At 47.8% G+C, this 22,275-nt stretch overlaps 2 protein-coding genes across 2 annotated transcripts in view; one reads left to right on the top strand and one right to left on the bottom strand.

Moving 5' to 3' along the window:
- LOC128889317 (uncharacterized) overlaps positions 1-22,275 on the bottom strand; it is a 257,458-nt gene that overhangs the window by 119,819 nt on the left and 115,364 nt on the right. The window lies entirely within an intron of this gene.
- LOC128889347 (uncharacterized) lies at positions 17,018-17,882 on the top strand. The gene is made up of 4 exons (XM_054146898.1): positions 17,018-17,151; positions 17,252-17,302; positions 17,509-17,632; positions 17,704-17,882. The coding sequence occupies exons 1-4, from the start codon at positions 17,077-17,079 to the stop codon at positions 17,751-17,753; spliced, it is 300 nt and encodes a 99-aa protein (XP_054002873.1). The 5' UTR covers positions 17,018-17,076; the 3' UTR covers positions 17,754-17,882.

Raw genomic sequence — 22,275 nt, 5'->3', positions numbered from 1 at the left:
TCCGTCGTTCAGACAAATGCCCGGGAATTGAAACGTTTCTTTCGATCAACATCAACTTCTTCGAAAAAATAACACGGGTAATTAGAGCGGGATCCTTCCGTCCGTGCCTTTCTCCAGTCTTCAATTTAACTTCGACGTCGTTCCCGCGATGTTGTACAAATGCACGCGACGAAAGATCCACGCGACCGTTCTGGAAATTACGAGAATTTTACAAGCTTTTTACTATAAGTCGACCTCGATAGAGATATGCTTCACTCTCGCGCTTCCACCGACAAAATAAACGCAAGGTTCGAGCGTCACACCTGTTACTCTTACGCGAATGAAACCTACGATTAGCCCCGATCCGATATCTCGAGCAAAAGGTGGCCAGAGTTCGTCGAGGGATCTTTTTCAAAAACAAAAGCTACACCTTTCTCGCGGTATCGTTCCGGGCTTAACAAAAGACGCCAGTTATCAAGCATCCTATGGGTTATTACCGAGAGAAAGCCTATCATTGTTCGTGAAGTAGCAGCACGAACCGTGTCCCAGCCTTTCTTCTCGCGTTAACGACCTCCCCTTTGCCATGGATCCCTGCCGAGGCGATAAAGCAACGGGCGGAATCGTAGGGACCATTTCACCCGCGCGCGTTGTTTGGCTTTGACCCATTTCCGGTTCACACTGGCGGCCGTGAAACACGATTCCAGGACGTGTATGCGAATGGACTGTGCACTCTGCGTTCGAGCAACGCGAGGCCAACTGCGCAGGACCAAATTAAGACGCGAACTTTGAGGGCTACGGTCCGAGTCCTTTTGGATATTATCAACTACTTTTCTTACTTATCCATAGTTGCAAGAGAACTGCGATAACATCCCTGAAGTTAATCGCGCGAAATTGATTGAACGTCCAAAGGAATTTATCATCTGTGACGCTGCTAACCAAAAGCTATAAGAGGTATCTTTTCTTCGCCGGAAACTCCTCGGTTTGTTTGATTAAAATGTCACGAGTCAATCCCAGTATTTTTTGTAGTTCTTTAAAACCGGTCTACCATCGGTTAGATAATTACTAAACGATATTAAAGGTAGTCACTTCCTGTTTACATTTTCAGATATTGCAAATTCCTCTACCAATTTTCAGATGTAATATGTTATACTACGCTCGTCAGTTTGAACTCGACATTCATCATCGGTTGAGCCGTTAACGAGAAAGAATGGAGGTGGCTCGAATAATCTTTTATATCCGCGCAACAAGTCAAAAAAGCGCATCGATTGGCCGTTCGAATAAAGAAAAATCCTATGGTAAACGGTCAGGTATGCGCTGTCAATTAATATCGGCTGGTAGGTGGTAGCCCGATAATATTACTGATAACTAATCCGTTATTTTTCATCAAATCCATTGTCTGTTATCAGCGCATGCCGAAACAATTTCTTCGTCGAATCCTTGTCATTGTATAGCACCTTGCTGAATTTTCTATAAAATGGCGGATATAACCTTTCCGTATACCTATTTCTTTGATCGAATTAGTAGGATTCTACGTTCTACTCTAAAAATGAAAAAAAGACGGATAGAACAGTGTTTTTTCGTCTAGATAAGAATTTTGCTCGAGGATGACAAATTCATATACAAATTCACGATGCACCTTCGGCGCACGTCGCGTATGGAAATTAGACCTTTCATCGAGCATCGCGTGGGACGCATCGATCGACGGAAGCTGGAGGATGCAAACTGCTCGGAGAATAATATATACGATGGAATATCGACGCAGACGGGACACCGGGACGGTACACACTGCCCCACTTTGCGCGACGCCGTGGAAAAATTAACTATTCATCCGTCCTGCGGCCGACACAATGGCTGACGGAAATATTGAAGGACCGGCCCCAATCGAGGCAACTCGATGCCGAATTGCTTCCTTCCGTGGGATCGCGTTGCGGCTCGAGAAATAGGGATCAACGGGAGCGACGCGAGGGGTGGTGAAACGACACAGGGACGACTAGGGAATACATCCGATGCATCGGAAGAGTTATCGCCGGTGATTAAAATGTGGCCAACCGAAATTGAAAGCGAGATCTTTGTTCGATCCCGCTAGCGAGCGCTTTTAATCGACTGTGGTGTTGTTCGCGTTGTTCTCTGTTTCTTTTGATACGAAAAGACACGGCACTTTGCGGGGGAAACGGATCTTTGTCTCGAAAATACACGGATCGCTCGTACGAAGCTAACGGTTGGTAGTAATTATACTAATAGTAATACAAAGTTCGAACAACCGTATGGAAATATAAACGGTTGTTCGTCCCATGAAAAGACGGTCCAATCATGATAAAAAGAAGGAGGAGAAAGAAGACAGCCCGACAAATATTCCGTGAAGCTAACCGGACAATCCCAACGACGCAGCAACTCTTTCCGGTCAATTAAGCCCTATTGTGTCCGAAAGACCGGAAGTGACATTGGCTCGAAGCCCCGTCTTACGATTCTTCCCGTGGACTCCGATTAGACTTCCAACGTAGACGCCACGGTAGCTCGAAAAATTCGTTCCCGCTCGGCTCCCCGACGCCACCTCTTATTAATCACATTCTCCCCGTAATTAATTGTCCGCACGACGGCGCATAATCGAAGGGCAAATTCACTGCCAATTAACGCGATAAAAATGGGGACAATCGTGCCGCGACGATGGTTCGATTTTAATACCCTTAGGCCGGTCCCCTGCCGCCGAACTGCACTCTCCTCTCTCATTAACGATCAATTTTTTTTCACGCCGTTGACAGACGATCCCACCGTCGGAATCGTTAAATCCCACGAGAGACCGTTGACGCCGCGCGTAAGCAAGTACGAAAGGTTCGTTGAGCATAATCACCAATCGGAGGGGAGTTTAACGCGATTCGACAATCACCGATCGAAGCGGCGTAAAAACGGATACAGCGTCGCCTATTGGAAACCCGCTACGTGACTCCCCAAGATTATCGCAGGGTGAACGATTCGGCTCGCACCCTCCTCTGTTTGGAAATCTTTCGAAAATTCGCCTAGAGTCTCCGCGTTTCTACGGCAAAGATTCGTGAAATATCGTTCAATCGTATCACAACTGGGCAAACGAACGACACGCCGTAATACCAAAGTACGGATGAAGAAGAAACAACGACGACACGGTTGACAGAACGTTTAGAAGTTAAGAAGACTTGTAGACGAGCAGACAGGCCTCTCTTAAGAGGCAAAAGAAACCCACGTTTGTAAATATTTACGTTCGTCCTGCGACAATACCATTACCCCGTGGAAACGAGCCACGTCCCACGGAGCAATGTCACACTCTCTCGCCAGCGGAACAAATGAAAAGAGTTTCAGCATCGTCTGGCACTGTTGGTTGGGTAGCAGACAGGCCCCGACCACATTTGGCCACAATAAAAATCTTCCTCCGAGGGTCACTAGGGCCGGTGGTTGCCTCCGTTATTTTAAACCACCCTCCACTTGTTCCAACCTTCTCGTGGGGAAAGAACTGCGCCATTTTGAAGCCCTCTCTGTCCATTCGGGCTTCTAAATATACGCGCGAACACACCGATTACCGCGCGCAGCTTTAACTTGCGCTCCCCTAAACAGAACTATCGGCTTACCGGGAAGCGAGTAGCTCGCAAACGTTTCATTTATGGTTGTACGTTTATCAAGACTTGTTCTTGTTTCCCTTTATCAGTTCCGTCCATCGTCCAAAGATCATAGCTCTTCGATCATCGCATCTCAACATTTGCAACGAAAGGAGCCGTAAAGCAATTCGTCCGAGCACAAGGTGAGATATCCATCGATTGGAATCTCGCGGTAGGCGTCGTTGATAGCGCGAGTTCTCGAGGATTGCAAGCGCCCGATGCGCTTTGCTCTGGCCGCGTTATCTCCGACTCGGCAATAACCTGGCCAGAACGGGTTAAGATAAGGGAAGCACTGGCGAGTGTAACTTGGTTTTTACGAGCCAAACTTCGGTTCCGCTGGTTCCGTAACCGGAGAGAGTCGCGGCGATTATTTTTGGCGCGAGGGACTACCGCTGGCCCAGCAGCTTTGCGAAAACATCCTGCGTTCGCGGAAAGCCCGCAAACTTTTCAGCGGCCACTTTAAACACCGTCGACCCCAACGATCCGCTACGTTTCGAAACGGTTCGATGCGGCTTTTCATCGTGCTCGTCCCCTACGGAGGGCTTAACGACCAGCGAGTAATTATCTCGCGACTCTGTTCGATTCGTCGAGCAGAAGATGGAACGATTTCTGCCGAGAGGAAACGGGATTCCGATCCTGGATGCAGTCAGGACCGAAGCTGGAATCATCGCCGTCCCCGTGCGACATCCGGTGCGATCGATAACAACGAAAAAGTGTATCGATAGATCGGTTGCGAGCATTTCATCAACGCTTGGAATATGGTTTTTGTCGCGGTACCGTTGGTAAATTATTCGAAGCGGTCTCAGACGGCCCGATCGATCCCGTTCAGCGTGCTCTGGAAAAAATGGAAGAACAAAAAAAGGAGGAAAAAAGAAACGGGCCGCGAACTCTGCTAATCCCGCGGGATAAGGCTCTCCCCATTGCATTAACATAGTCCCAGGGATGATCCCGCCTCGTTTGCAGGATACTCTGAAGAACGAGCTGATAAGGACCGACCGATCTCCGTGCCAAGGGCTGCGGACCGAGGCTCGATGCCAAAGAGGAGGGTAATTGTATTTGCATAGATTCGAGATCGGCTTCGCTTCGCGGATTAACGCGTCGTTTGACTGCAGTTAGTGATTAACAACTGTTACCGCGGTGAAATACGGCCGATCGGGAATTACGGCGACCGACGAGACTGTGTTCATTCGTGAATGGGGATAAAAAGAAATCGAAACGGTATCGAGAAATCCACTGGCAACGCGAGAACATATCCCATCGATGTAAAACGTATATCGCGTAATAGTTTCCGTGATGTGAAAACCACGGACTAGGATTAGGAAGTATAGAATAAAATACGGTGGACAAAATAAAATGAAATAACAAGTTCGAGACGGTAAAATAAACGTAGGAAACAATGACACGGCCATTATTTACTCACATCCTACGGGAATGTAACGAATAACGCGGGGGAACGTCGTGCGTAATTTAACAACGATTCAGCGTTTTCGCAATAAGTAGCCACGGTCGAGAAACACTCCTGTCTTTCGGAGTCAGCATCGTGCCTCGACGAGCTTCGGAGGGATTTACTTTGTCGGAGAGAGGAGAAGAAGTCCCTTCTTCCAGCTTTTTTATCTCTCCCCGTATCCACGCGGCTCGGCGAGTGTGTCGAGCAAGAACTCGAAGAGATACTTTCGCGAACGGGGGATTCGGCAAGTTGATAAAATAGTGGGGCTCGCGACGGTAGACCTTTGCGAAACAGGAAAAGATTTCGTGGCCCTTAAGACAGGATTCAGGCTTGTTTAGAATAAAAGACGAAAAGAATATACGCAGCAACCGCTGATAGAATTCGAATCAATCGTTGCCCGTAGCTGATACCGCGGGAGTGATACATCGTGGAATGTGGTACTCGAGGATTCCCGAGCTTGAGAAAAAATGGACATCCACGAGAACCACGCGCGGAAGTAATTTCCATGACGAAGAGGAGTTTCCAGCGCAAAGTGGAGCGAAACAAGGGTCACTGAAGAGACCAGGGAGTGGCTTCGTTAGCACAGGCTCCACTCCTGTCCGTCTACCGAAGAGTCCTCGAGGAAAGCCTTTCTCGATGACGATCGAATTTCGCTGCGCGAATGCCCTACCGAGAGGTCGAGAAATCGTTTCCATGCCATTGGAAATCTTTCCCTTGTCTCTTATTCGCGCAGAAATCTCGAGAGGACCCCGTGTGCTTCGTTACGAAGGTCCCGAAAATCCGTCGCGAGCTCGAATCGAGGAAAAGTAGTCCCTCTATCGCCTGGGAGCCTAGACGTTCGATGGTCCGTCCAGATGAAGGGTCCTCGAGTCAGATCGGCGTGAAACGAGCTTTTTCGAGGAACGCAAAACTTGGCCGACAACGGCACTCGGAAATCCTATTTCTTCTTTGTATACATTGACGTCTAGTGGTGAGGGGTATTATTAAGTTTCAGTTAATACGTTCACACCGGCCTGCATCACCGGTGGGCCAAGGTTGCCTTAGTGAAATCTAGCGCCGCCCCACGGCGCACTGAAACACCGCATCGGCGTGTTAAAAGAACATCGTTTAATTGGAATCTATACTTATTAATTCTGATCGAAGAGTCCAGACATTGGTACGGGTCGCGTCTGGAATACCAACGATCGCAGCACTTGGAGACACGATATTTCTCGAACGAGAGTCATCGAAACGAAAAAAGTGCGACACCTGCCGATTACGACCATTCGTCGCACGTTTAACCACTCGGGAGGTAGCTTATGGTAATATCGACGTCTGGCCGCGAACTTGGAACGATTCCATTCCTCTTCGCGAATTTTTCCGAAAGTTTTCGACCCTTCCACCGCCGATTCGACGTCCAACGATTGAATCGAATCGCGCCGGATTAGCAAAAATTAATTAAGAAGAGAGCGGCGCGAGTCAATTCTCGGAGAGATCGGCGTTGGGGTCTCGCAGCCACTCTCGGTTATTTCGGTGCAAAGTAGTCGCGGAGATTTATCGACGAGACTCCCTCGCCCTCTGCCCCTGCAGGTCCCTTGATTTACAGCCGATAATTAAACCACCGTAAACTGGGGCGCGGAGGGTGGTAGGCACGAACGGTCTAGCTTCGCTCACGGTTCCCGCGAGTCCCCAAAAACTTTGTTTTCGCGCTCGAATCGACCGTGACCGAAAACTTTGCGCCATAAGTCAGTCGGGCCTAACGTTTCCGTGAAGTTATTAGAGGAGAGCATAGTGCAGCGACAAGGATCGTCGGACGCGTGAAATACGCGTCTTTAAATGCGAAATAACGCATCTACAATTTCTTCCGTTTACCAAGTAATCGTGTGTTTCGTTTCACGCTCGATCGAGCATGAAAGAAGATCGACCAAATTTATATATTCGAAATAAAACGGAAAACTGTTTTATTATTTTTCCTTGCGAGCACGTTTACAACCCTCGTGGACGCGACCAACTCGTACGTGCGAGCAAGAAACGTTGCAGTCGACCGAGAAGAATAAAATGAACTTGACTGTGAAATATAATACCGTGCGGCTGAGCGTCGCGGGCGAATACGCTAAAAGGACCATCAATTTTTCAATGGAATTCCGCTCGACGAGCCTGACCCCGTCCAACCCCTACGCGAATTAAGGACCAGTTTCTTTTTTCCTCCTGGGGAAATATATTGCAAATAAGATTACCGGATACCGTTGGGTCTGCGTCGCCCATTCCCAGCGACAAAGTCACCCTTCGAAAAATACGTCCCCGAGACAATCCGTAGGAAATAGCGAAAATTCCGTCGCCTGCCACCCTCCTCCGCTGCATCCGGACGCTTTCGCGTTAACCGAGACCCATTACATTACCCACTTAGCCCCTCGCTGCTACCGATTCTTCTTTCCGCTTTAGTTTTATTTCTCTCATTCTGGCCAACCGAACGCGCCAGTTACCGAAAATACTGTGCTAACTGTGCCGTGTTCTGTCCTACCGCAGGACGGCGGTAAACCTTTCTGAAACGTTGGTGGTCAGACGTCTGACTCGGACGCGACGCTGTCCCATTCTACTTAATAATCGTGGTATCGCGTACGGACATCGTTTCAAATAACGTTTTTACTTTTTCTACACTACGCACACGGAGGGAAATACAAACTTCCAGTTTCGAAGTGACGACAACGATCTTTCGAATCATAATCGCAAATGGGAACATATTTACCTCGAAGGATATCGCTAATTCTGTGCACTAGAATCTCTGCCCACTTACCTGAAACAGAAATAGAAACACGAATTAAAACCGGAATGGCGACGATAAATTATATCGGGGGCACGCATTGCACGCGTCATACTATATTCCACGCGATTACGCTCTAAACGCGACTAATTGTTGCACGAGCGTTAATTACGGTATAAATGATGAAAGGGTGACCTTTGTTCGGCCGGTCGGGATTCGTGCAACCGCGATAAAAGTAGAAACAAGGCGAAAATTAAACGCTCGTAATCGTGGTCACGAAACGCGTACGAATGGGAAGCGGAACTTGAAATTACATTGATCCTGCCTATGCCGTGGACACGGATGAATTGTGCTATTTTACAAGTTTCGCGATGCAAACACGCTAATTGAGTTTTAATTGTGTCGACGTTGGAATCCTGTTTCTTAGCAGCCATCACGGAAGAATCTACTCCCCAAAGCCATCGAGAGGGTTAAAAGAGGCAAAAACGTCCAACTGCCTATCCATCGAGTCGGTAATTAGCTAATGGAAATTCCTGATGGCCGGGAAGAGGGGATGGGTCGCAGGGTGGTGACCCAGGGATAGAAGGAGGAGTGGACGAGGGTCGGAGGAGGGATAATGGTGGGAAATTCAAATGTATCGCTCGAATTATCCACTTCGCGACGGTACAGAGGTTGAGGTGCGCGAGAGGACGAGTCGACGCACCCTCCGCTCGTAACTCACCCTTGTTTTTGTCCGATACAACTAGACTTTTACCGCGAATTTCGTCCCGCAGAGGAGCACTTTCCCTCTTCTCCTTACTTTTCCCGTTAAAACCTTTCATCCCTTAAGTGGTATCGCTCTTTCGAATCCAAACGGAAATAGACGAGCAAGGTGTGTCGATGAGCGGGATTTCAAGACCAGACAAAGACGAACGAATAAATAGTTTTTAATACAATGAACGACTTGCTTACTTTTTTAAATGTCATAGTAAACGACACTGTAAGCTGTCTGTCGCGTTTCTAATCGAAGATAAGCGCAGGGACACCCTCGTAAATCTCACGCGATCTGCGCCCAACCCCGTGTCGCTATCGCATATCTATGACTGTTTTTTATTAATTGCACGCCCAGCTCGTGGAAGGAAGAACTGAAATTCGATCTTAATCGCGAGATCAGGATCGGCCGATGCACGAACGCACAATACGCACGACAGCGTCGTTTGTAAAACTCCTATCCCCTGTCCGATTCCTTTATCGTCGCTCCCTTAAGAAGCTAAGAAAAATCGTCCATTGGATATCGCGATTTGGCTCGGAGGAACGAAATCCTACCGTATCGATCAGTCTACGCAAGAATTCTACCTACGCGAATCGTTAAAGATAAAATCTTCCAAATCGGGACCTACAAAGAGTAAACAAAAAGGAGAAACAACAACAGAAATGGGGCTGCGAAGACCGAAATCATTCGAGAGCAACTTGTTGACAAGAACCGAACGACTCCTCGATCGTCTCCGGGATCCTTTCATTAATCTTCGGCACCCTTGCTAAATCACCGGGGCTCGCTAATTCCTATAATTCAGTTAGACGATCGTCTCTCTCGTGGCTACGCGGGGGTGACGACAGAAGCCGAGTCAACGAGAACTTATTTACGGACCGCGTTGGAAAATTAAGACGGATATTCCCTGTCCCGGCGTGTCTGTCGCTCGATACGAGCCTACGGGATATTTACCCTCGAGTGGCACGCGTAACCGTCAAAGCACGACCACCCCCTGGTTGAAAACGACTCTCGACCCCCGTGTTTCATCCGGGCTGTCCTCTTTCCATTCATTCTGGCCTCGAGAACGCGGAAGCGTTTTATAATTGAAAGTGTAAAACGAACTATGAGATACCATATACGGAAATACAAAGAAACTAGAAATTGCATATCTTTAGCTGGTTTACATGGACAAAATTTTAAGTCGATTATTACGAATGTTCACCTTTAAACCACATTTAAATAACACTCGTTACGGTGCGTTTACGATTGGATTTTATCATTCCTTTACGACTGTTACGTCCTGGGAAATAACGCAGCCCTGTAAAATCTCGCAAAAGTCGTAACGTTCCGCGTGTCATATTTCACGGAGTGAACGCAACCGTTCGAGTTCGAAGGTACGATAAATGCGCGGCCTGCCGACGCCCGGTGATAAATATTAGTTTAGGAATAATTGAACGATATGTTTCAACGGTGGATTGCATTGTGACAGTGACACGGACGGCCTGGTGAAATCGTCGACCGAACTGAACGCGAAGCGGCATGAAAATTCGCCACAAATGGCCACTATCGCGATCCCGACAATGTACGGGGTGAATCGCTTTAACTCGAATAATTTTTACGATTCAGACCGTACCCGTAAACTGTGAGCAGCAATAACAAAGCCTGATACTTATTTATTAGGTATACCTTCTTTACTAAAAAAGTTATCATTTTTAAAGAGTAAAGAGCTTTACATATTATATCAATCTCAGCGAAACCTAGCTCGAGTTTCGAAGTGATATTCGAAATACTAATAAATTCAAGACTTATTTAACATTAACGAGAATATATTACTGATTGAACAAAGTTATCGTAAGATCGAAAATAACTTTCCTGGAACGGGAGGTTGGCACGATTCACCCTATATGCGAACGTACCCGACCACACTCGTGCATTCCTGTCGCGAGCGCAATCAGCAGAAGCGCTCATCCATTCGCTTAATTAAGCGCTTATTGTTAATTAACCGTGGCCGGTGCAGCGGGCGCCGGAAACGGATAAAACGTCAAGGTGTCGCGGGCATTAATTATATTCGAATATTTTCCGTCGCTTCCGCGCGGCCTGCCCGCGCCAATTTCACAACGCCGACAATGCGTCCGGCGCCTCTTCGGCTTTATATTAAATAATTATCAATTACTACACAGAAGACCTGTCCTCGCGGATCGGTTGTTCGAGCATTGCCCAGGCATTGTCACCGCTTCGAACCCTTGCATTATCCCCGTGCATTCCAGCACGATGACATTTAATATTTCGAGTACTATACCGATTCGTTTACTCGTTTAATACATTTTTCTAAATTTGCCAGATTTTCGGTTTCGCGAGCGTCCCTCGTTAATCCAATGCGAACGGCGAGCCACGCACAGACATGATAAAACGTCGAGAAAGATCCTCTCGTCCGACGCCGTCCGTTTAGTTAAGTCCACGTAATCCTGCGCGTCCTCCCACGTCTTCCGTTCCCTACGTCTCGCTTATCGCCCTCTTTTCTCGTCTTCCTGCACCCTGGTCCCGTCCACATTCTCCTCGAATAAATCGTCGCGATCAGAAGCTCCCGGCTTTAATACGTGGGATTAATACGTGGCCCAATTAAGGAGAGAAGCGTTCTGATACGTCGCTTACGTGTCAGGACGATCCTCGAGGGTGGACGAAAAAACGACGAGACTAAACCGAACGATCCGCAACACATCGGAACGACCGTGACGTTGATCGCGCCATTTCCAGCTCGGTGAATTTTTCGCTCGGGACGCGTGGCGATGTTTATTCGATCGAAAGCTGAAGCAAATGTTTCATCGTTACGCAAAGTTTTCCAATTTGATACGCCGTTGGAGTCAATTCCGACAGCGCGAACCGATTGCCACGCTAGTTGCTTAGCGTAAACGCGAAACCGATATCCATTCGAATAGCAGACAAGCCTTTGTACGTCGACTCGATACGCGTTGCCTCCTCGAACGAGACGACGAGCACGGCAGTTCTTAAGGCAGCGTCTTGGCGGAAACCTTACGGGGATTTTCGCGGGCCGCTGCCGTGAGAAGCCTGAAAGCTATACGACTGCGGATGTATTTCGCCGACTCGGCTTAAGGGCTCCCCTATCACCTTTCCTGCGATCCACCGCGCGCAGTCGTCTAAAGCGGAAATCCCAACCGGTGCGCCGACGAGATTCCCCAAGTGGAGTATCGTGTACGAGCGTCTCTCGTCTCGGGCGTTCCGCGCGTTAAACGTCGCCACAGTCGCCAACTTTCGAAGAACCCGCGAGAACCGCCAGGTTCGGATTAAGGTACGAACTTCAGAGGCTGCAGGACCTTCTTCGCCAGCTGCTCGGCCTCCAGAGATTTAGCGAAAAGTTAGGGTAAGATCGCCTAAATTGGATTACATCTGCATGATGTGCATCTTTCAATTACAAGCACATATTTATGGAAAATTGCTGAGAACCGCGAATCTAGGCTACCCTAATCTGCTCTTCTTTTGATATCGTCTATTTCGCGCTTTCCTTTATTTTCTCGCGTTCACCGCGGTTTTCCAAGTTTGCGCGAGACTCGGAAAAGTTGCGATTGGTATCGAGAAACACGGTGCTTTCTGTCCGAAAGTTCCTCGCGATTCTCTCTGCAGCTTATCGCAACGATTGCGTAGTCGCGAAACGTCGGGGACTTGGTTTGCTTTTAAATCGCACTTTCCCGACTTTCTTTTCGCCTCGATACACGTTTCTCGTTGGCTATCGTTTATATATTCATTTAGCGTCTTGCCTATGACATGACGTTTAAGTAATCGAATATCGGAAAGTGTCCCGAAATAGACCGGAGCCATGACATCAGAGAGCCCGAAATTGCGCCACTCTCGCGATTGCTACGGCCGTTCGGTTTTGTTTATTTAGTTCGTATCATTAGCTCGAAATGCTCCCAGAGCCTGTCGACGTGGTCGCGAAAAATCGACGAATAAAGTGGAACCGGGCGCGCAATTACGCAAATACGCTATCGGGTGCATCGGTGATATTACGCGGCGGCGCGCGGATCCACCGTATCGAGAGAGGAAGGGAACGATGATCTAAAAACACGAGACCAGAATCAGCCCATAAATCCACGAAGAGCGAAACATGACCGTACACGGCCTAGATACCCTTGCAGATTAAGTCACGAGCGCGAGCACCACGGCACACACGGTTATGGCGCGAGTGTATATTTATGGTGCCTTCGAGTGCTTCACCGCGGCTCGTAGGTACCTATACATACGTGATCTATGGGAATTCGCGACGATGACAGCCACGCCATAAGACTCAGGTCTTCGCCGCGGTGGACATTTTAACGGCACGAATCCAAAACTCGAGCTACTCTGTTCGATTAAACGTGTATTTGTATTCTTTGCACCTGCAGGACATTTACCCGAGGCAAATAATTTGAATCCAGCGTGCTCTTGTCGATGAAACACACACGAATAGCGACGAATATTTCTTCTTCCCAAAGAAAAAAATTAAGGACCGAGGAAGATTCGCGCAAATATTCCCTGTCTCGCCTAACTGTCAACCGTATTCCCAACGTTCTGTAAAGCATTTATCTCCCTCTCCGTATTCTCTCAGCATCCCCGCATTATCGCGATTCGCAAATACCGATTAACGTTTGTCTCACCCCCACCCCCGCGATTCCATCTCGTGAATCCTGCGAACCCTCTGACAATCGAGGGACGCGCAAAAAAGTAGCCCTATCAAGATTCGCAACCCGTTCTCGCAGCGATTCCTCGACCCGATAATTTCGCACGTGTTCAAAGGTGTCGAGGATTTACGGGGATTTAAACGTGGCGTCGTTTAAGGGAACGCCACTACACCCTGGAAGGGAATCGTGCACGCGCGGTACACGGGGAAATTAGAATTACACGCGTTGGCGATCTAACGCGACAACCTTTTATTTTATTGTCGCTTCAACTCCTTGTCGTTTTTTGTACACGTTGCAGGTCCCCTGGTTGATTTATAAATTAGAAGTACCCCGTCTCTGCGGGCCGGTCGAATAAATGGGCAGGATTCAATGCCATGGCGCCAACGAACGTTTTCGTTCGGGCCCCCTTATTGCTCTCGGGGGACGTCACGAGGGACGCTTGTCGAAATTAGTCTATATCTGGCGAACGAGCGACGAGAGGGTGGCCAACGCGCGACCACGCAGAGCTGAGATGTTTTCGGGAAGCAACGTCGACGGAATAAGACGTATGCCCCTCGATTAGTATCATCGAGAAGGAAGAAGCGTCCTGTCGATCTAGCCGACGAAAAGCTTTCGACAGCTGCGAGGGTCGAGTGCGGTGGTTCCAGAGTACTATGTTTATCTATGTATCTATTTGTTTCCAAAGCTAGCAATAATACATGAATTTTTATTCAAAATGACAATTTGTATTCTTAACGTTCGCTAAATCGAACAAGCCGAACGTTCAAGTTCAAGCTAATCAAGACCGAAGGAATCGAAACGCGGATCGTTAACACCAATGTTACCCGCGTCATTTATTTTCACGCTGTTGCGAAACAGGTTTCCCGACCCGTTGAAAACACAACGCAAAGAAAAGAATACGTAACGGTGCTCGAAGATCGCGCCGATCAACCGGAAAGACGACGTTACCGTGTACGCTCCAAGCAGGGAAAAAAAGTTTAATGGTATCAATTACCCCGCCAGGAATCCGGGAAAGTAGTGCTCCGGGCGGGCAGCCTTAATCGATTTAATAACGTAATAGACGTTAAAGACAATTAGGCTCTTTTAATACAATGTATCGATAAGTTGTAAGTCAAGGCGGGCTGGCCGTTGGAGCGTGGAGATATCGTACGTAGATGGTGAGCGCACACGAGGCCAGAACGCTCCAAACGTGATGAGGGAAACCTGTATCGACCACACCACCCAATCTCCGTCCCGCATTAGTTTCATCGTTAACGATGTGCCTCGAACGTATCCTCGTGGCCTATGTACGCGGTTTAATCGTTACGTAAGTACATCATGAAATGCTGGTCGCTATCTCTTTGACTAGAGAGATAATCGTCCCAATTAAGCTGCTTTCCCACGATTCGAATCGTGCCGACTTGCACACGCTTCCAACGAAATCAATATCAATAATAGCCCCTCTCCCCACCACCATCCGAACGGCTCACTACCATTTTCGCGGCGTATAGGTATTAAATAATTTCGTGCGTTCCGCTCGCTCGTAATCGATCTGTCAAATTTTAACTTATAATCCCACGAGAATCGGATTACGTCGACAATCGATATTGTAATCCGTCATTTGTTCTGGTAGACCGATGAACAGACACCGCTAACGCGAATAAAAATTGCGTCTTTCCGAAATGTTGGATTAATTTCGAGGGAACAAAGCGTATCGCTGACAAGCTTTCGCTCGACGAAAGAAACAGCACGATCTTAATGAACGCGTCGAGAAAGTTTAGGTCGATGTGTCTATAACTTATTGAACTCTTCAACGACATCTTAAATATTTCAATGCGAGAGCTATCGCTGAAATCGTGAAGTATCAATAATTTAATTAACGCGACGCGAAATTGAGAGTTCGAATTTAAAATGAATTAATTTCTGGAAAGGTTAATACCGTTCAGAGTTCCCATTCGATCATCTTCGCGGAATCAATGTCCCGTATCGACAGAAGCGTTGCAGGAATAAAGAAAAAGATGGATAGCCAGGTGTCCAACGAACGCTTGACTATTGCGAGACAGAAAAGAGACGATTTACGTAACATCTGTCTATGATAGGGCAATATAATTAAATCGAACGTTTGACGTAAGGTAATTGGCTGCACATTAATTTAATAAGAAAAAGTATGAACTCGAGTATAAAACGCGTCGAACAGGGAAGAAAATAGAGTGGAGGGTTAACGGTAGATTCGTGGGACACAGTCATGCTCTAAATATACGCGACTGACGAACGATCTCGCTAAATTCGACGCCTTTCCCTCCATTTATTTTCGCGCGTGTCCGACTGCGAGGTGTATATCGCTAAGCGTCGTTTGACCTGTTCCGTGCACAGTTTCCCCGCGACGTCCTCTTTTTCTTCGCGGGATTAGCGCGCTTCGCACGTGTTTGTCCAAGTCTTTCGTCGACCTTACGACGCTTTTAGATTCGCACGCCATGCCCGTGGAATTGTGTCTAATCACGTTTCTGCTTGTAGCTTTAAATACTGGCCCTGCGCGCTCTGTTACGCTTCAAAGGATAGCCACTCGGTTCGAACGATCCTGTTTCGAGCATTCGATGACAAGCGAAAAGCATGATATACCGAATCAATTTTTTTTGGAACTACGTTTCTGAGAGGGCAAACGCGTCGCTGCTCGGGAAACAAATAAACCTGGACGTTAACCTCTGTATATAGACAAGTGCGAGAGGGGGAGAGAGACGGGCCATCGAAGAAGGAAGATAACATCCTGCAATTAGTTAGAGAGACAACGCGTCGCGGATATTCGTTTGGAACGTCTCTGCTAAGGTCGCGCCCGCGGTGCCGGACTTCTCTATTTGCTAAGCTAATGACTAGTTTCTAGGGTGTTCGGTAATCAAGCGAACAAAGGACCTCCGGTCGCGTCGAGTGTCCGTCGAAGGACCGTTAGTTTCGAGTCGTCCGTAACTTCGACGTCTCCGTCGCGGCTATGCAAACGCTCTCCCCTCGGTTCGCGAATCGACCGACCATATTCGCGCGGTTTTAACCGGTGCCGAATGGACCAACGAGTTTCCAATATCGAGACTATTACGGGCCGCTAAAATGCCACGAAACTCCGTCCGTACTGCATCCACGAATTGCCCGCGAACGCTGCCCGTGCATAATTAATTTCACGCCGGAGACATCCGGCTGTAAAGCACCACGTAAAACGCGTCCCTTCGTACCGCCACCGAGCAATTTTTATATTCCCCTGAAATACGGTATGAAGTAAATGAAAATGGGGAGACGAGATGGGACCTTTTAAGGAACCAGCCGCTTTCCTGGAGGCGTAACGGAAAAACGACCGTTTAACGATTTATTTAATGCAATATCGTGCGGTAATAATAACGATTTTTAGGCAAAACGTCAAATGGTCCGAACGACGAGACATTCGTTGGATGCTTATTTTTTAGTTTCCACGAACACGTCAACCCTTCCCGCGAACAAATTATAAAAATATCGAGGACGATCGATGTACAACGCGTTTCTCTCGCAACAGCTCGTAAACCGTGAAACGCAATTGCCGGTTGTCGCAATCCGCGGGACATTTTACAGACCAATTCTGTGTTTCCAATTTAGATAAAGACTGCTCGCGAAAATAAACTGACCGAGACTGGCTCCCCTGACGGTGGTTTACACTCGGAGGCAAAACGGCAGGGCTCGACTAAATTTTTAATATTTTTTCGAGCATAATTCCGCTGGTTACTCGTTAACGAACGCTGTTAAAGCGTAATGCAATCTACGATGCAACTAGTATATGTAGGTTTACGATAAAGATAACGCACCGTTTCGCAACATTCGCTCGCGTTTTTCTCGTATAAAGAGACCAGGTTTGCCTACGACCGCGAGTCTTTTGAGAGACAGCTACGAAGATGAGCCGACTGTTTCTCGTTCTGCTGTTGGTGTGCGCCGTTTCGGCAACCAGGTGCATCGTCCGGGACGACAAGGTACAAAGATACGAGCTTGCTTTGCCGAAAAAGCACGTAGTTGAATCGTTTCTGGTAAATCGCGATCATGTTATAATCGTCCTTGGTCCTTCGTCCGCAGGACGAACCAGACTATCACGTGATCCGATTAGAAGAGCCCAGTGGAGAGTCGGTGAGTAAAATCTTCGGCTTCGATTCGTTCGAGGCAAGTCCATTCGGGAGCTTTCTAAATTGTCTGCTCGAGAGACTTTGAATTCGTAGCGAATATAGTCGTGTCATAAGTTTCGTTACAAGTAGCTTGATATTATTCCGTGAACTTAACTGTACTCGTGTACATCTAAATCGTTTCGCGGCGAGTAATTTTTCTCGAAACGCCAGGACGAAACGGAGGTCGTCACTCTGAACCTTCCGGACAGCCGACGCCGACGGGAAGCGGATAAGTCCTGCAAAAAAGACACCGATTGCCCCACGGGACAAGTCTGCATTCCGTATCTAGGATGCGGTGAGTATCGTAAAACCTTTTGTCCTGGAACGACTGCCGTGTTCTATGCAAAGTCTGTTTTTCATTCGCAGTTAAAGGTCGTCGAAAGAATCCTACTCCGCGAAAACCCACCACCGAGTGAACCACACCTCTGGCGATGTTTTTCGACGCGGCAAAGAAGAAATAACTGGCTTTACGATCCCTCGATAGTAAAAATTCTGTACGCTATGCACCGTTCGTAACAATAAAACAACTTGCATCCACACGTTCGCACGTGCTTCGAATATCCTGTTGAAACTTACACGTAAAGTAATAACGGAGGCCTGTGTCTTTCGAAAATTCCTGGGTGGTTTAATAAAAAGTTTCATCAAGGCATCGGAAAATACGGAAATGCTTCGGGGAAAGGGAGCCAAGACTTTCGGGAAACAAAAGGCATCGCGGTAAGACAGATGGCGCGGCGCGATCGGGAGTCATTAACGCGAGAAACTGAAGAAAACGAGCGAGAAGCTTAAGAACGGAAGTTTAGTCATCGTAAATTTATCGGGAACAACTGGCTTCTTGGCAGAAGTCTCCGGCTCCGTCTTAACCGCAATCCCGTGGAACCTGCCGAGGACGAGATATCAGCCTCGTAGATTTACAGTTAAAATCAATTAGGCCCTAATTGGGTTTGAAAGGTTTATCGCGAGTATCGTTTTATTGGGCGCCGGCTAGACGAGGAGGCAGCCAATCGCTGAAGTAAGAGTGATCGCCTCGGCTGCCAGGAATTATTTAAAATTTTAAATACTAATCGAGAGAAGATAATGTTTATGCTGCGAATCTTGCGCGAAAACGTTCGCGATACTCGCCTTATCAGTTTGGGAACGTAACAGCCGTAAACAACACGGCACTCGCGAACCTACGGAGAAGTTTGCCAAAGCGTCGGAAGATTTACGATCCCAGCAGGAAAAACGCAACAATCGTAATATCCTTTTCTCGCGAGAAGTCAGACGGTGATTTTTCATATACGGTGATTTTTCATCGCGACTCGGTCGTCATCTTGTTCTGTTTAATTCTTGAAATACATCTTCAGTTAGAAACGAGTAAGAAAATATTAATGCGTTCTAAACCAATTTATACCGGGAAAGTTCTGCAACGACATCGTCGGCCATTTTAATTTCTCGGAAGACTCAGGCAAAAGTTCCAGCGTGCGCGGTGGCTTTCGAAATCCGTATCAAACTTCGTCGCGAAGACGCGGGGTGCCTTCGTAAAAATTCCGAAGCGACGTGCACCGTCGACTTAGTCGAATCGAAAGGAGAAGGAAGGGCGAGGAGCCAGCGACGAGTTCTGACGAGTTGCGAAGACGATCGTCCATCGGTGTTCTCATCGACTAAGCTAGGCAGAACGAATGCAGCAAGCAAAGGGGAACGTAAAACTCAGCCGTGAAGAAGAAACGCGATATTTCAACGAGCGGGGGCGACCGTGGCGGCGATTAATTGCCAAAATAACTACAGACACGAGGAATCGTTTAGGCACGACTCTCGGAACATTGTTTACCGTGGGTACAGACGGCTGGAATGTATGTCCCCGCGGACACGCGGGACATAATATACGGGGACAGTTACCGCCCTCGGCGACGTATATTACCCCCCACCTAAGTGGCGCTCTTTCGTTCGTCCTAGCGAACGACCGCAGTGAAATATCCTGCCTGGCTCGAACCAGACAACCGTATGATTCAAGAGAAATCGATCGATCGTTTGCCCATCGACACACCGCGCCGTGAATAACGCTCCGAACGAGCACAGGTGACGCGGAAACCTAGTCGAATACGCTTCGATTTCATCTAAGAATATCGTTTATTAGTTACAGAAGACGATTACATTACTCTCGTTTATTTAAACAAATAAATAAACTTGTCCGAGAGCGACAGAACATCGATCAGGATCGGAGCACCGTCGATCGACCGCAAGTACCGTACGAACAGGGTTGATTAAAACGCGAGACTGTGGTCGAACTCGTATCCAACGAGCTGCGGTCAGTGTAACCAGAAATCGAGTCGTTCAACCATGGTTGGACCTTTAACCCCGTTGCACAGCGAGAATCTCTCGAGAATCCGTAACGCTGTTCGTATAAGAGCAAAACGGAGGTGTTCGAGTGGCACGCCGACTCGCGCGAACATTTATTTTCGTCCCTGTCGCGAGCGCGTCCCACCGACTCCCTTCGAGCTACGCCAAATTTATTCGAACATCGTAGGTAGCGATGGGACCCAGCACCTTCAAAGTTGACACAAATCCTGACAAGATTCTAACCCTCCGCAAGTGTTTCGACGAACAAACGCAGTACTTCCAAGAAGTTGCATTTATGTTCCGGTACGATGTCTTATTAACGAAACATTACCTCGCGCGAGATATACTCGAATCCGATCAAATAACCACTGACCCAAATTCATGTATAGATATATCTGGAACTCGATCCCATCCCTAGCAGTTGGTATCGCGATAAATACAATCCGCGAGGAGGAGTCGTCTCGAGTCCCGCAGAAAAATACCACCGAGGAAAAAAGTACGCGCGTCTCGTCGCGATCCACGCGGGCTTGGAGCTTTCACGGTCGACTCGTAGACAGCGTTTAAATTGACCGAAGAAAAATGTCAGCGTCCCGCCTCCCCCGTTTAAACCACCAACGGGGACAGATATTAACCCGCCGTGACGAGCTTTTAACTCTTTGCCGCACAAGAATTTAAGAAGTTTCGAGGCAAGAGTAAACAAAAAATTGAGTATTCTTCTTACTCTATTTTGTTCTCGCTAGCCTTTGTTTCCGATACTAATAAAAATAATTCCTGCGCATTCGGGGCTATCGATCCTTATGGCCGTCGTTGCAAACGAAACGAGAATCGTTCTCACGATTTTCGACGTTTCTCGCGACGATTTTCAATGCCAATTCTCACGCGGGGAATTCGCGTGGGCGAGAGTGCTAAATGATGTTTGCGGGCATCGTTATGCTGCTTGTCAGGGGGTGGCTTTTGCGTTTGATAAATTCGCGACGGAACGCGACGCGGCCGGTCCTCCGAAACGACAAATCGTTTATTTGTTGGCGCGAATTTGACTCTCGGTCCACTTGCCGTTTAAACAACGGAGGTTAAAGGTTCGCGATCGCCGCGATGAAAATGTCCTGGGATGTCGTACGATGTTTGAACTAATTTCCAGACCTTAAATCACGCAGGGCTCGCGCAGCCGTCTTTTCCCGTCTCGACCAATGGGAATTTCCTAACGCTGAAGTCCTTTGATGTTACCTCGACGTAAGGCTTGGAACCGAGAGACGCAACGTTGATGGGAGGCGCGTATTAAAAAATTCCACCCTTGAAATTTCAGGAATCCAATTTTTGCTCGGCTCGATGCAGCGGTTCGTTACCGGGTCCGCGATCTCGAGAGTAAAAGCCGCCCGTTGGAAATAGAGTGGAAGGTCGGAGGGAAGAGTTCCACAGCGGAGCAGAGCTTTAAGTATGATTTAATGTGGCCGCGGAAATAATGGCGTTGCGCGAGAGTGTACGCTGTTTTCCTAGCGTCATTCATCCGCCTAACCGCCGGCTGATATGCGACACACTTACTCCACGCGATTTTCAAAGTGTCTGGTGGTTCCGAGATTTGTCACCGTGGATTTGTCGAGCTCCGAGAAGAAATTATGCGCGTCGTGCCGAGAAATGGATGAAGAAGTATGTGAGAGCAAATAAAAGAACGCTTCGTCGACTTTACGAATCCGTTCTGTAGTACTCGTGCTGTTCGAGATTTTAGAAATAGAGTCAAGATCGAAGGCCAAGGTCTCGAATGTATGCGAAGAGAGTCGATATCCGTCTGTCTTGTCAGAATTATTGGTAGCTTTATTTAAGCGCGATTTAACAAGTCAACGACCAGCAATCCGTCAGAATAGGTATTCCACTCGGTGAAAGTACCAATCGTTGGCAAACGGAACGAACACGAAGCTCTCGAGTGTCGCGATATAGACGAGTACGAAGGTTACCGAATTCCATCCGGAACAGAGGCTTCTCATCGATATGCAGACGAAAGAGAAAACACAATTTCCTTTGTGCGACGCAACAACAGGGAATATCAATTTTCTTTTGATGCGGTCGGAAGTCTTAGTTCGGGACTCGGATCTCTTTCATGAAGACAAAAGGGAGGGTCAATTTCGTCGGACGAGAGGCTAATGAAAAATTAATAAGATTCAGGAAGTCGCGCAAGTGCAACGAAAACGATAGCGACGCGCGCTTGTGCGAGTGAAAAGCCAGGATGATGGGGAAAGAAGAGGGATGAAAAGCGAGTAGATGCCCGTTAGCGGCCACGGAAGTCATAAAGAGCCAGCGAATCTTTTCATTATCGCCCCGAAGTAAGTGATACGTATATCATACTAAAGCGACCATTTCACGAACGTTATATCTAGGAGGAGACTGATCCAGCCATGACCGACCCGTCGCGAATGGTTTTCACGCCACGTTCTTGCGTAAGTGCGTGCGAGGATTAAGTTGGCTCGTTTCTTTCCTTCGGCTACACCGTAGGACCCGTTTCTCTTCTCGTCCTTTCTATGGTCAATGCCTCGAACGTTTCTATCGAGGAGGAAGAATTCTGTTTACGACCGACCAACCGTATCTGTCGTCCGTGCGTATACCTTCTACTTTCGAACACGTAGGCGCCAT

This window comes from Hylaeus anthracinus, unplaced genomic scaffold, assembly GCF_026225885.1.
Source record: "Hylaeus anthracinus isolate JK02 unplaced genomic scaffold, UHH_iyHylAnth1.0_haploid 11997, whole genome shotgun sequence".
Classification (NCBI taxonomy): Eukaryota; Metazoa; Arthropoda; class Insecta; order Hymenoptera; family Colletidae; genus Hylaeus; species Hylaeus anthracinus.
This window is presented reverse-complemented; position numbering and strand designations above follow the sequence as displayed.

What these genes read in the sequence shown, in the direction of transcription:
- LOC128889347 (XM_054146898.1), top strand. Translation starts at nt 17,077, where the DNA reads ATGAGCCGACTGTTTCTCGTTCTGCTGTTGGTGTGCGCCGTTTCGGCA. An exon ending in GCATCGTCCGGGACGACAAG is followed by an intron (nt 17,152 to 17,251) that starts GTACAAAGATAC and finishes CTTCGTCCGCAG; the next exon opens with GACGAACCAGACTATCACGT. An exon ending in AAGAGCCCAGTGGAGAGTCG is followed by an intron (nt 17,303 to 17,508) that starts GTGAGTAAAATC and finishes TCGAAACGCCAG; the next exon opens with GACGAAACGGAGGTCGTCAC.